General features: G+C 44.3%; 1 protein-coding gene across 4 annotated transcripts in view; it reads left to right on the top strand.

Annotated features, from left to right (window-relative positions):
- ubap2a (ubiquitin associated protein 2a) overlaps window positions 1–15740 on the top strand; it is a 162403-nt gene that overhangs the window by 71899 nt on the left and 74764 nt on the right. For 2 of the 4 annotated variants that reach the window (XM_068031689.1, XM_068031672.1), the window contains exon 10: window positions 11945–12018. The exons of 1 other annotated variant lie outside the window; for it this stretch is intronic. In XM_068031689.1, coding sequence (XP_067887790.1) covers window positions 11945–12018 — 74 coding nt within the window. The remainder of the gene's footprint in view (window positions 1–11944; window positions 12019–15740) is intronic. One more of the 4 variants, XM_068031681.1, reaches the window with a different exon arrangement.

The following is a 15740-nucleotide window of genomic DNA, read 5'->3' as shown; positions in this document are numbered from 1 at the left end:
GACAAATATGATAATTGATGGAGTTTAGTTTTTGTTCCACATAATTTCATGCTTAGTTAATAGTTTTTGGCTTCCATGCTTTTGTAGGAATTTTAAGTGTAAAAATAACTTTCTCAACACTTCATTAGGCTACAGAAATGTTGAAATAATTGGCGCTTGAATAACAAAAACTTCAATTTCTGGCATCTGTCCAGCTGTTGTAAACTACTGACTGGTATTTTAGTTCTACAAATTTGTAATGTAGCTCACTACTTTTTTGGATTTTTTTTTCCTTACTTAGTTTTCATTGTTGCGAAGGTACAAGTTTTAGCTACGATAGCCAAGTGTCAGCTTTGTCACCCCAGTATCCTGGTCAACATATAGGCCTCAAAACACTTCCTAAAACAGATTAACCACTTTATTGTTGTTTGTGGGGCCTTGCTGTGTGCAATATGGCTGCTGCTCTTGCCCATCAAAACAATAGTTACTACACTTCAAATCCATTCAATGTGAAGCATTTGGGACATGCTAAGTAAATGCAAGTTTGTTTGCTCAGTTTAGTAAATTAAAACACCTGTTAATATCTTGATGCACATTTCATTGTATCAGCATTGAGATTATTCTGTCTGTGGGAAAGATAACTGTTCCATGTGCATATCCACGTGTTTGCAGTATTGGGGTGATGTATGCTTAGAGCTGCAGGGCAAGGCTAGAATACTGAATCAGTACTGTATCAGTGTTTCTAAGGAAGAGTATGCTGATAAAATATCAGTAGAAGCAGAGATGGTGGTAATGGATGGACAGAAAGTTGATAAGAACGATGTACTGGAATGGCTGGCTATGCTAAGATTGCTAAGTTGCCTGGTCCGGATGACTTTCATCCCAGTTTGCTAAGGGAAGTGGGAGTGGAGATAGCGGGACGGCTTAACATAATCTTCCAATCTTCCCTAGATACGGGGGAGGTGCCAATATGCCAGAGGATTGGAGAGTGGCAAATCTAACACCCTTTGTTCAAGAAGGGATGTAAGAAAGTTGAGTAAGTACAGGCTGGTCAACTTAACATCAGTGGTGGGTAAGGTTTTAGAAACACTTAATCAGGGAAACGAACAGGCATTTGGAGAGGTTCGAGTTAATTAAGGAGAGCCAACATGAATTTGTAAAAGGCAATTCATGCTTGACTAATCTAATTGAATTTTTGATGAAGTAACAGAGAAGGTTGATGAAGGGAATACAGTGGATGTTGTTTATATGGATTTTAAGAAAGCCTTTGACATGGTGTCTCATAAAAGGCTGCTTAACAAACTTGAGGCTCTTGAGATCGGAGAGTCAGCTTGGATTTAAAAAAAATTGGCTTAAGGGCAGCAAACAGTGAGTGGTAAATGGTGGTTTTTCAAACTGGAGGATGGTATCCAATGTTTTATTTTTTTATTTTAGAGATACAGCACTGAAACAGGCCCTTCGGCCCATTGAGTCTGTGCCGACCAACAACCACCCATTTATACTAACCTTACAGTAATCCCATATTCCCTACCACCTACCTACACTAGAGGCAATTTACAACGGCCAATTTACCTATCACCTGCAAGTCTTTGGCTGTGGGAGGAAACCGGAGCACCCGGCGAAAACCCACGCGGTCACAGGGAGAACTTGCAAACTCCGCACAGGCAGTACCCAGAATCGAACCTGGGTCCCTGGAGCTGTGAGGCTGTGGTGCTAACCACTGCGCCACTGAGTCTATCAATTTTCTGCCCATCCATTACCACCATCTCTGCTTCTACTGATATTTTATCAGCATACTCTTTCTTAGAAACACCGATGCAGTACTGATTCAGTATTCTAGCCTTGCCTTGCGGCTCTAAGCATACATCACCCCAATATTGCAAACGTGTGAATATGCACGTGGAACAGTTGTCTTTCCCACAGACAATAATCTCAATGCTGATCTAATTAAATGTGCATCATGATACTAACAGGTGGCACTGTGGCACAGTGGTTAGCACCGCAGCCTCACAGCTCCAGCGACTCGGGTTCAATTCTGGTACTACCTGTGTGGAGTTTGCAAGTTCTCCCTGTGTCTGCATGGGTTTTCTCTGGGTGCTCCAGTTTCCCCCCACATGCCAAAGACTTGCAGGTTGATAGGTTAATTGGCCATTATAAATTGCCCCTAGTATAGGTAGGTGGTAGGAAAATATAGGGGCAGGTGGGGATGTGGTAGGAATATGGAATTAGTGTAGGATTAGTATAAATGGGTGGTTGATGGTCGGCACAGACTCGGTGGGCCGAAGGGCCTGTTTCAGTGCTGTATCTCTAAACTAAACTAATTTACTAAACTGAGCAAGCAAACTTGCATTTATTTAGCATGTCGGGACCATTTCTTTTTTAATTTATATAAATGACAATATTAGAATACGAAGAATTCCAAATTTGCTGATACCCACCAAACTTGGAGGTGTGGCAGACAGTGAGGATGACACCAATTGACTGTCATAGGATAGGCACGTGGCAGATGGAATTTAATATTAGAGAAATGTGAGGTGATATATTTTGGCAGAAGGGGGAGGCAATATCAACTTAGTGGCACAGTTCTGAAGAGTGTGCAAGGACAGAGGGACCTGGGGGTTTATGTGTGTAGATCTCTGGTGGCAGGATACTTTGAGAGTGTAGTTAGCAAAGCATATAGGACCTTGGGCTTCATAAATAGAGGTACTGAGTTTTTAAAAAAACAGATGTTATGATGAACTTTAAAGCTCTGGTTAGGCCATAACTAGAGTATTGCGGTCACCACACTTGAAGGATGTGAGGGTCCTTGAGAGGGTGCAGAGGAGATGTACCAGAGTTGAGGGATTTTAGTTACAAGGTTAGGTTGGAGAAGCTGGCGTGGTTCTCCTTCGAGCAAAGCAGAATTGGGGGGTGGGGGGGAGGTGGGTGGGCAGTGGAGGGGAGGGTGGTGCGGATTTGATAGAGGTGTACACGATGATAGGTTTAGATAAGGTAGACAAAAGCTGTTCCCATTAGCTGACGGTACAAGGACCCATTGGTTGGTATCCTTCCATCTTTGAAAGATGATGGATACGCAGCAAACAATCCATTTAGGCGGGGTGTCTTGGTGCACCTTTGCTGATGTCTGTGAAGGCCCATCCTTGAGAGGCAGGTCTGCCACAAGTGCTGCTGCATCTGAAGCTGCCAAGTGATGCTCTGACTTGTTTTTGACATTTGTGCCTGTTGTCAAGCTGCTGTAGCAACTGGTTGTCATGGTAGTGCACACCAGTCCACCGAAAGTGTTGCCATTTCCCTCTTGCCAGCTAGTGGCTCCCTGGTGCGATTGTCGACATTTAGGGCCTTCATATCACACTTGCAAGCATCCTTGAAGCGGAGCTTTGGGTGCGCCATGGTCATCTGGCCCCAGCTACCTCACCATACAGAAGGTCCTTCGGTGTGCGACCATTTTCCAACCTGCGGACATGTCCGATCCACCGTAGCTGCCTCTGTTTGATTAGTGCTAACCCACTTGGGAGCTCTGCCTTTGAGAGACTGCCACATTTGTGATTTTTGCCCTGCCAGGATATACCAATAATACACTACAGACAGCAAAGATGGAAGTTATTGAGCTTCTTTTCCTGGTAGCTTTAAGTCGCCCATGTTTCACAGCCATACTGGAAGGTGCTGAGAACACAGACCTTATAACCCATCAGCTTGGTCTTCAGTAATATAAAAGCAAAATACTGCGGATGTTGGAAATCTGAAATAAAAACGAGAAATGCTGGAAATACTCAGCAGGTCTGGCAGCATCTGTGGAGAGAGAAGCAGAGTTAACGTTTCAGGTCAGTGACCCTTCTTCAGAACTAGCAAATATTAGAAATGTAAAAGGTTATAAGCAGGTAAAGTGGGGGTGGAGCAACAGATAACAAAGGAGAAGGTGTAAATCAATGAAGGTGAACAAGGTAAAAGAGACAAACGAAAATCCCGTCGGAGAGAAGAGCAAAACTTCTTCAAGGTAGGCATTCCTGGAAGAGAGGTGGCAGTGAATTAAACTCTAAAATAAAAGCAAAATACTGCGGATGCTGGAAATCTGAAGTAAAAACAAGAAATACTGGAAATACTCAGGTCTGGCAGCATCTGTGGAGAGAGAAAAAGAGTTGACGTTTCAGATCAGTGACCCTTCTTCAGAACGAGCAAATATTAGAAATGTAAAAGGTTATAAGCAAGTAAAGCGGGGGTGGGGCAAGAGATAACAAAGCTTGGTCTTCAGGGTCAGCTTGGTTATCCTATGTGCCTTTTGCGAGTTGGCCAAGAGTAGTAGCTGCTTTCCCTATGCCTGTATGTAGCTATGCATCAAGGGACAGATTGTCTGTCACCGTGGACCCAAGGTTGCAGAATTTGCTAACCAGTTCCAGTGCAAGGGTGTTTAGTGTGATTAGGGGCAGAAATGCAACACCTTGTCCCATGACCACGGTTTTCTTGACGCTTATAGTCAGAGAACAAGTGCAAGGACCAGGGGCATAAATTTAAGGCTTTGAGCAAGAGATGCAGGGGGGTATGTGAGGAAGAACTTCTAAATGCAGCGAGTGATGGTAACATGGAAATCGCTGCTGTCAAGGGTGGTGGAAGCAGAGACTAACTATTTCAAAAGGAAATTGGATGTGCACTTGAGGGAAATAAACTTGCAAGGCAATGGGGATAGAGCAGGGGAATGGGACTGACTGGATTGCTCCACAGAGAGCCGGCATGGACCCGATGGGCCGAATGTTGGCCTCATAGAGTCACAGATATACAGCACAAATGGGCCCTTCGGCCCATCGTGTCCGTGCCGGCCATCAAGCACCTATCTAATCCCATTTTCCAGCACTTGGCCCGTAGCCTTGTTTGCTATGGTGATTCAGGTGCTCATCTAAATACTCAAATGTTGTGAGGGTTCCTGCTTCTACCACCCTTTCAGGCAGTGTGTTTCAGATTCCAACCACCCTCTGGGTGAAAAAATATTTCCTCAAATCCCTTCTAAACCTCCTGCCCCTTATCTTAGATCCATGCCCCCTGGCTATTGACACCTCCGCTAAGGGAAAAAGTTTCTTCCTATCTATGCCCCTCATAATTTTGTATACCTCAATCAGGACCCCCTTAGCCTTCTCTGCTCTAAGGAAAACAACCCTAGCCTATCCAGTCTCTCTTCATAGCTGAAAGGCTCCAGCCCAGGCAATATCCTGGTGAAACAAAAACAAGAAATGCTGGATTCACTCAGCAGGTCTGGCAGCATCTGTGGAAAGAGAAGCAGAGTTCACGTTTCGGGTCAGTGACCCTTCTTCGGAACTGACCCGAAACGTTAACTCTGCTTCTCTTTCCACAGATGCTGCCAGACCTGCTGAGTGAATCCAGCATTTCTTGTTTTTGTTTCAGATTTCCAGCATCCGCAGTATTTTGCTTTTATTTTAATATCCTGGTGAATCTCCTCTGCACCCTCACCAGTGCAATCACAAGCTTCCTATAGTGTGGCGACCAGAACTGTACCCAGTACTCCAGCTGTGGCCTCACTAGCATTTTTTTACAGCTCGATCATAACCTCCCTGCTCTTATATTCTATGCCTCGGCTAATAAAGGCAAGTATCCCATATGACTTCATAACCTACCTGTGCTGCTGCCTTCGGTGATCTATGGACAAGTACACCAAGGTTCCTCTGACTCTGTACTTCCGAGGGTCCTACCATCCATTGTATATTACCTTGCCTTGTTAGTCCTCCCGAAATGCGTCTCAGGATTTAATCCTTCTCAGGATTAAATTCCATTTACCATTGCTCTGCCCATCTTACCAGCCCATCTATATTGTTGTGTAACCTAAGGCTTTCCTCCTCAGTATTTATGACACCACCAATTTTCGTGTCATCTGCGAACTTACTGATCATACCTCCGATATTCACATCTAAATCATTAATGTACGCTACAAAGCACCGATCCCTGCGGTACACCACTGGTCACAGGCTTCCAATTGCAAAAACAACCCTCGACCAAATTGCCCTGGATCCCATGGGCTCTTAGCTTCTTGACCAATCTCCCATGCGGGACCTTATCAAAAGCTTTACTGAAGTCCATGTAGATTACATCAACTGCATCTACACTTCTAGTCACCTCCTCTCAAAATTCAATCAAGTTTGTTAGGCATGATTTCCCCCTGATAAAGCCATGCTGACTATCCTTGATTAATCCTGTCCCTCAGAATTTTTTCCAATCGTTTCCCCACCACTGATGTTAGACTCACCAGCGTGTAATTACCTGGTTTATCGCTGCTACCCTTCTTGAATAATGGTACCACATTTACTGTCCTTCAGTTCTCTGGCACGTCTTCCTGTGGCCAGAGAGGGTTTGAAAATTTGTGTCAGCCCCTGCTATCTCCTCCCTTGCCTCACATAACAGCCTGGGATACGTCTTATCTGGGCCTGGGAATTTATCTACTTTTAAGCCCGCTAAAACTGCTAATACTTCCTCTCTTTCAATGCTAATTTGTTCGACTATATCACAATTCCCGGCCCTGATCTCTACACCTAAATCGTCCTTCTCCATAGTGAACACAGATGAAAAGTAATCATTTAAAACCTCAACTACGTCCTCTGGCTCCCCACACAGATTGCCACTTCGGTCCTTAATGGGCCGTACTCTTTCCCTGGTTATCCTCTTGCCCTTAATATACTTATAAAACGCCTGGGATGTTCCTTTATCTTGCCCGCCAGTGTTTTTTCATGCCCCCCTCTTCACTCTCCTAATTACTTTTTTAAGTATCCCCCTACACTTTCTATACTCCTCTAGGGCCTCTGCTATTTTTAGCCCTCTGAATCTGCCTAAGCCTCTTTTTTTTTTTCTCATCCAATCCTCTATATCCCTTGACATCCAGGGTTCCTTGGACTTGTTGGTCTGACCCTTCACCTTTATGGGAACATGTTGGCCCTGAACTCTTACTATTTCCTTTTTGAATGACTCCCACTGGTCTGATGTAGACTTTCCTACAAGTAGCTGCTCCCAGTCCACTTTGGCTAGATCCTGCTTTATCATATTGAAATCGGCCTTCCCCCAATACAGTAACTTTATTTCTGATCCACCTTTGTCCTTTTCCATAACTACCTTAAATCTTAGAGTTATGGTCACTATCCCTGAAATGCTCCCCCACTGACACTTCTACCACTTGTCCGGCCTCATTCCCTAGGATTAGGTTCAGTAATGCCCCTTCTATTGTAGGGCTTTCTACATGCTGGCTCAAAAAGCTCTCCTTTATGCACTTTAAGAATTCCACCACCTTTAAGCCTTTTGCACTAAGACTATCTCCGTTAATATTGGGGAAGTTGAAATCCCCTACTAATCCTGCCCTTCCCTCAATCATGGCTCTGATAGCAATAATATCATATTCCCATCTGTCAATTCATCTGCCTTACTTGTAAGAGTCCTTGCGTTAAAATAGATGCAGTCCAGCCTTGCAATATTTGCTTGTGCCTTAGCAGGTCTATATTTGCTCTGCCTTCCAGACTGACTTAATTTCTCTTCTATATTTGGCTGTACATCACCCCCTACTGTACCTCCACTCTGTATCCCATCCCCCTGCAAAATTAGTTTAAACCTCCCCACCCAAACTGCACTAGCAAACCTCCCAGCAAGGATGTTGGTCCTGCTCCGGTTCAGGTGCAGGTGAAATCCGTCCAACTTGTACGGGTCCCACCTTCTCCAGAAACAGACCCAGTGATCCAGGAAACTAAAGCCCTCCCTCCTGCACCATCTCTTTATTCATCTGCTCTATCCTCCTATTCCTATACTCACTAGCACATGGCACCGGGCGTAATCCAGAGATTACAACCTTTTGAGGTCCTGCTTTTTAATCTGCTACCTCGCTCCCTAAATTCTTGTTGCAGGACCTCATCCCTCTTTCTGCCTATGTTGTTGGAACCAATGTGAACCACGACCTCTTGTTTACCCTCGCCCTTCAGAATGTCCTGCAGCTGCTCCGTGACATCCTTGATCTGAGCACCAGGGAGGCAACATACCATCCTGGAGTCACGTTTGCGGCCACAGAAACGCCTATCTGTACCCCTTACGATAGAATCCCCTATCACTATAGCTCTCTTACTCTTTTTCCTCCCCTCCTGTGCTGGAATGACTGACTCTATTGGGTGAGAAGTGAAAATAAGAATATCTGGAGACTGGAGTGCCCGGATAACAAAGTTTTTTTGAAAAAGCTTCCTACAACAGTCAAGGCTGTAATTTTCATATGATTTTCCAACTGTAGTAACGTCAGTGTAAGGATTCTAATTGGATTCTTTCAGGGGAGAAAAAAGTCTATAAATTGAGTCACCACCCATTCAGCTAATTTGTGGTATTCATGGGTGTTTTTTTCATTCGTTCATGGGATGTGGGCATCACTGGCTTTGCCGGCGTTTATTACCCATCCTTAATTGCCCTTGAGAAAGTGGTGGTGAGCTGCCTTCTTGAACTGCTGCAGTCCATGTGAGGTAGGTACACCCACAGTGCTGTTAGGAAGGGAGTTCCAGGATTTTGACCCAGCGACAGTGAAGGAACGGCGATATAGTTCCAAGTCAGGATGGTGTGTGACTTGGAGGGGAACTTGGTGGTGGTGGTGTTCCCATGCATTTGCTGCCCTTGTCCTTCTAGTTGGTAGAGGTTGTGGGTTTGGAAGGTGTCTAAGGAGCCTTGGTGCGTTGCTGCAGTGCTTCTTGTTGATGGTACACATTGCTGCCACTGTGCATCGGTGGTGGAGTGAGTGAATGTTTGTGGATGGGGTGCCAATCAAGCAGGCTGCTTTGTTTTGGATGGTGTCGAGCTTCTTGAGTGTTGTTGGAGCTGCACCCAGCCAGGCAAGTGGAGGGTATTCCATCACACTCCTGACTTGTGCCTTGGATAGGCTTTGGGGTGTCAGGAGATGAGTTACTCACTGCAGCATTCCTAGCCTCTGACCTGCTCTTCTAGTCACGGTATTTATATAGCTACTCCAGTTCAGTTTCTGGTCAATGGTAACCCTTAGGATGTTGATAGTGGGGGATTCAGCGATGGTAATACCATTGAATGTCAAGGGGAGATGGTGAGATTCTCTCTCGTTGGAGATGGTCATTGCCCGGCACTTAAGTGGCAAGTAACATTCGCGCCACTCATCAGCCTCAGCCTGGATATTGTCCAGGTCTTACTGCATTTCTACACGGACTGCTTCAGTATCTGAGGAGTCGCGAATGGTGCTGAACGTTGTGCTATCATCAGCGAACATCCCCACTTCTGACCTTATGATTGAAGGAAGGTCATTGATGAAGCAGCTGAAAATGGTTGGGCCTAGGACACTACCCTGAGGAACTCCTGCAGTGATGTCCTGGAGCTCAGATGATTGACCTCCGACAACCACAACCATCTTCCTTTGTGCTAGGTATGACTCCAACCAGCGGAGAGTTTTCCCCCGATTCCCATTGACTCCAGTTTTGCTTGGGTTCCTTGATGCCATACTCGGGTGTTTGGAAGGGCATTTCTGCACCCTCTAAACTGGAGATGAATAATGGAATTGGGAAACTTAGAAGAGGCAAAAATAAATTTTAAAATGGAATTTGGCATTTTGTTGCCCTGATCCTTGTGCAATATGCTTAGCACCTATAGATCTGAAGTACAACTACTAAAGAACCTTAAAAAAGACTACTGTACTTTTTAGGGGGTTTTATTTTTTGTTTACCCAGTGGGATTGCATGTCAGACATTTATGAATGTATATTCATATGTCTAGTTTAAGATGCACTTTCATGTCAATCAATTTTTATTTCAGTTTAGAAGACTTCTAAACATAGGGTAGATAAAATAAAAACAAAATACTGCGGATGCTGGAAATCTGAAATAAAAACGAGAAATGCTGGAACCACTCAGCAGGTCTGGCAGCATCTGTGGAAAGAGAAGCAGAGTTAACGTTTCGGGTCAGTGACCCTTCATCGCAACTGACAAATATTAGAAAAGTCACAGGTTATAAGCAAGTGAGGTGGGGGTGGGGCAAGAGATAACAAAGGAGGTCTAGATTGGACCAGGCCACATAGCTGACCAAAAGGTCACGGAGCAAAGGCAAACAATATGTTAATGATGTGTTGAAAGACAAAGCATTAGTGCAGATTAGCTGTTAATACACTGAATATTGAACAGCAGCAAGTGCAAACCTGAAAAAAAACAGTGGGTAAGCAAAGTGAACAAACTAAGATGAAATGAAAAAAATGCAAAAAAAAAAGATTGTAAAAAAGAATGTAAAAAAAAAAGGAGAAAGAAAAAATTAACTAAAAATGAAAGTAAAATGGGGGGCTGTCATGCTCTGAAATTATTGAACTCAATGTTCAGTCCGGCAGGCTGTAGTATGCCTAATCGGTAGATGAGATGCTGTTCCTCGAGCTTGCGTTGATGTTTACTGGAACACTGCAGCAATCCCAGGACAGAGATGAGAGCAGGGGGGAGTGTTGAAATGGCAAGCAACCGAAAGCTCAGGGTCCTGCTTGCGGACTGAGCGGAGGTGTTCCGCAAAGCGGTCACCCAGTCTGCGCTTGGTCTCCCCAATGTAGGGGAGACCACACTGTGAGCAGCGAATACAGTATACTACATTGAAAGAAGTACAAGTAAATCGCTGCTTCACCTGAAAGGAGTGTTTGGGGCCTGGGATAGTGAGGAGAGAGGAGGTAAATGGGCAGGTATTACACCTCCTGCGGTTGCAGGGGAAGGTGCCATGGGACGGGGACGAGGTGGTGGGGGTAATGGAGGAGTGGACCAGGGTGTCGCGGAGGGAATGATCCCTTCGGAATGCTGACAGGGGAAGGGAGGGGAAGATGCGACTGGTAGTGGCATCACGCTGGAGGTGGCGGAAATGGCGGAGGATGATCCTTTGGATATGGAGGCTGGTGGGGTGAAAAGTGAGGACAAGGGGAACCCTGTCACGGTTCTGGGAGGGAGGGGAATGGGCCGGACACGGTTGAGGACCCTGTCAACCACAGTGGGGGGAAATCCTCGGTTGAGGAAAAAGGAGGTATTATCAGAAGCACTGTCATGGAAGGTAGCATCATCAGAGCAGACAGGGTAGATGCAGCTAAGATGTTTCCCTTGCTTGGGGAGTCTGGAACCAGGGACACAATTTCAAAATAAGGGAGAAGCCACTTAGGACAGAGATGAAGAGAAATTTCTTTACTCATAGGGTTGTGAATCTTTGGAATTCTCTACCCCGGAGGGCTGTGGAAGCTCAGTCATTGAGTATGTTTAAACCAGAGATTGACAGATTTCTAAATACAAATGACATAAGGGGATATGAGTTTAGTGTGGGGCAAAAGGCATTGAAGTGAATGATCAGCCATGATCGTATTGAATGGCCTACTGTTCCTATGTTCCTATGAAATGAATATATAGGTCTTAAATTCCTGCACATGGATTTCATTGTGGAAAGCAGTTCTTCCTAAGTGTTGCATTGAAATCTTAAACAAGCTGTACCATCTGAAACTTTTTTCCTTTAAATATTTTCTTTTTTTGAAGCAGTTGACCCTTTTGCTGGAGTACAGTTCCATGGGAACTCGGCATCTTCCAGTACTTTGCCTAGGTAGCTATCATTCCCTGTAGGCTATTTGACAACAATGCACCTGCTGTTGTCCTTGCTCAGTGTCCACTTACACTTCTGAAAGGGTTCATTGAATATTGATCCACAGCAGGAAACCTGGACAACAAATACCCTTTTCTTAGTTGATTAATAGCACCTTTTCAAATTCTTTGACTGACTGAAATCAGCTAATGTGGCACAAACAAGAATTTGAACTTGAAATCTTCCTGATTTATGTGGCTGAGCCAGTCGTTGATAAATGCCTTTACCCTTTTGGGGAATGTGTCTGCAGTGTATTTTTAAAATAGCTATTACAGTGGTCTTAACTTAGATTTGTGTTGACAAAATAGAGGCCTGCATAATCCTTTTTAACTTTAATGAATTCTTTAAGCAGCTTACAGAAACAAGGGTCTTTACAGCCTCCACTGTTGTAGGAATGGACAACCAAGTCACTCCAAGACCAAGGTATGAAATGTAGTCCTAGTTTAACATGGATTAACCAGTTAACACATAATGTAGGGAAACTTCAGAAAAGTATAAGATGTGCCACTGGTATAATTTTAAAGCAGACTCTGAAATTGCTGAGATTTGAAATTGATGGTACAGCACAAAACAAGTGTTTATTACAACTGTATTAATAAACAAATCAGTTTCTTGAGCTGTGAAGCAACCTTCTGTAAATGCTGAGATTTGATGCTGGGTCTCAGTGTTGTGATTCCAGTTTCTTTGCTTTATCGCAGCACAGGTTCTTGTGAACTACGTGCATTCATTTCTTATTTGAATTGGTTTATAAACCCAAAACTTAAACCAAAACTGCAGTTTCAATCAGATGCATACATTATTCAGAGTTCATCTTGCTGATCTTCCACTATATCAAAGCTGGAACCTTTTTAGGACCAAGTTGAACGTACTCACGTCTTTGATCTATATTTTCTGAAGTTACTCAAATATTTTTGTATTTTAAGACTTTTGCAGTATGTACTTAGGTTTATAACTCTCAAAACCTCAATTTTAGCGGAGATCATATTTGGAAATGATTTGCAAGTGCATAGGTAAATCACCTGGAAGTTGTGAATGTCCTACTTCTAAAATTTGGCTGCTCTTGTTTATTTTCCTCGTCTGGGGATGTTAATTTATTGAAGAATTGTTCTCTAGTTTATTGCTGAAAATTATTCTGCTGAAGGAGGATATAGCATTTAGCAGTTTACAATGGGTACGGTGATATTTTAATGGGTATCTTAAAAGAGCGTTTGTTTTCTGCAGGAGTATATAATTAGCACTGCAGCACACTTTTAAAATACAGCAAATCTATAAGGGCTAAATCTATATCTTTGCAGCAAAGAGTGAGAGTCCAGACAGTTGTGCTGCCTGCCCGGTGCCAGGGTTCGGAACATCTGCTCAGGGCTAGAGAGGAACTTATAGTGGGAGGGGGGAGGATCCAGTCATCGTGGTCCATGTAGGTACCAATGACATAGGCAGGACAAGGAAAGAGGTTCTGTATAGTCAGTTTGAGGAACTAGGCGGCAAATTAAGAAGCAGAACCTCAAAGGTAATCACAGAATCACAGAATAATAGTGCAGAAGAGGCCCTTCGGCCCATCGAGTCTGCACCGATGCATTAAAACACCTGACCTGTCTACCTAATCCCATTTGCCAGCACTTGGCCCATAGCCTTGAATGTTATGACGTGCCAAGTGCTCATCCAGGTACTTTTTAAAGAATGTGAGGCAACCTGCATCTACCACCCTCCCAGGCAGGACATTCCAGACCGTCACCACCCTCTGGGTAAAAACGTTCTTCCTCAAGTCCCCCTTAAACCTCCCGCCCCTCACCTTAAACTTTTGTCCCCTTGTAACTGACCCTTCAACTAAGGGGAACAGCTACTCCCTATCCACCCTGTCCATGCCCTTCATAATCTTGTACACCTCGATCAGGTCACCCCTCAGTCTTCTCTGCTCCAGTGAAAACAACCCAAGCCTATCCAACCTCTCTTCATAGCTTAAATGTTCCATCCCAGGCAACATCCTGGTGAATCGCCTCTGCACCCCCTCCAATGCAATCACATCCTTCCTATTATGTGGCGACCAGAATTGCACGCAGTCTCCAACTGTGGCCTTACCAAAGTTCTGTACAACTCCAACATGACCTCCCTGCTTTTGTAATCTATGCCTCGATTGATAAAGGCAAGTGTCCCATATGCCTTTTTCACCACCCTATTAACCTGCCCTTCTGTCTTCAGAGATCTATGGACAAACACGCCAAGGTCCCTTTGTTCCTCGGAACTTCCCAGTGTCAGGCCATTCATTGAATATTTCCGTGTCACATTACTCCTTCCAAAGTGTATCACCTCACACTTTTCAGCGTTAAATTCCATCTGCCACTTTTCTGCCCATTTGACCATCCCGTCTATATCTTCCTGTAACCTAAGACACTCCACCTCACTGTTAACCACTCGGCCAATCTTTGTGTCATCCGCGAACTTACTGATCCTACCCCCCACATAGTCATCTATGTCGTTTATATAAATGACAAACAATAGGGGACCCAGCACAGATCCCTGTGGTATGCCACTGGACACTGGCTTCACTAAAACAGCCGGCTGTCATCACTCTCTACAGCTATGCCAATTTTGAATCCACCTTATCAAGTTACCTTGTATCCCATGTGCATTTGCTTTCTTGATAAGTCTCCCATGTAGGACCTTGTCAAAAGCTTTGCTGAAATCCATGTAAACTACATCAACTGCACTACCCTCATCTACACACCTGGTCACATGCTCAAAAAATTCAATCAAATTTGTTAGGCATGACCTCCCTCTGACAAAGCCATGCTGACTATTCCTAATCAAATTTTGCCTCTCCAAGTGGAGATAGATTCTCTCCTTCTGAATTTTCTCCAATAGTTTCCCTACCACTTACGTGAGACTCACTGCTCTGTAGTTCCCTGGCTTATCTCTACAACCTTTCTTAAATAGTGGGACCACATTAGCTGTTCTCCAGTCCTCTGGAACCTCCCCCGTGGCCAGAGAGGAATTAAAAATTAGGGTCAGAGCCCCTGCAATCTCCACCCTCGCCTCCCACAGCGTCCTGGGACACAAATCGTCCGGATCTGGTGATTTGTCCACTTTTAAGCCTTCCAAAACCTCCAATACCTTGTTACTCCCTATAACAATTTGCTCAAGAATCTCACAGTCTCTCTCTCTAGGTTCCATATCTACATCCTCTCTCTTGGGTGAAGACAGATGTGAAGTATTCATTCAACACCCTACCAATGTCCTCTGGCTCCACCCACAAATTTCCCTCTTGGTCCCTAATGGGTCCTACTCTTTCCTGGTTATCCTCTTCCCATTGATATACTTATAGAATATCTTGGGATTTTCCCTACTTTTACCAGCCAGAGCTTTCTCATATCCCCTCTTTGCTCTCCTGATTGCTTTCTTAAGCTCCATCGTACACTTTCTGTATTCCACTAATGCTTCCATTGATTTGCTCTCCTTGTATTTGCTAAAAGCCTCTCTTTTCCTTCTCGTCGTACCCTGAATGTTTCTGGTCATCCATGGTTCTCTGGGCTTGTTGCTCCTACCTATTACCCCAGAGGAAACATGTTGGGCCTATACCCTCCCCATTTCCTTTTTGAATGCCCCCCACTGCTCTTCTGTAGATTTCCCAACAAGTAACACTTTCCAGTCTACCTTGGCCAGATCCTGCCTTATTTTACTAAAATTCGCTCTCCCCCAATCCAAAACCTCTGGATTATTACCTGAGCCATGTGCAAATTGGCATAGGGCAAATAAGATTACAGAAATGAATGCATGGCTCAAAGATTGGTGTGGTAGAAATGGGTTCCAGTTCGTGGGGCACTGGCACCAGTACTGGGGAAAGTGGTGGCTGTACCGTTGGGACGGTCTACACCTGCACCATGCTGGGGCCGGTGTTCTAGCGAGCCGCATAACTAGGGAAGTAGAGAGGGTTTTAAACTGAGTAGTGGGGACAAAGGATCAAATTTGGGAAGATATGGTAAATCAAAGAGTAGAGACAAGGCAAGAGAGCAAGGTACTAATATGGGAAATGATAAACAGATTGTGACAGGAAGGAACAGAGCGTACAAATCTAAGAGTAAATGAACAGTTAAGGCTAGAGGTTACAAAAATAATAAAAGGACACAACTAAAGGCGCTGTATCTGAATGC

The sequence above is a fragment of the Heterodontus francisci genome, chromosome 1, assembly GCF_036365525.1.
Source record: "Heterodontus francisci isolate sHetFra1 chromosome 1, sHetFra1.hap1, whole genome shotgun sequence".
Taxonomy (NCBI): Eukaryota; Metazoa; Chordata; class Chondrichthyes; order Heterodontiformes; family Heterodontidae; genus Heterodontus; species Heterodontus francisci.
This window is presented reverse-complemented; position numbering and strand designations above follow the sequence as displayed.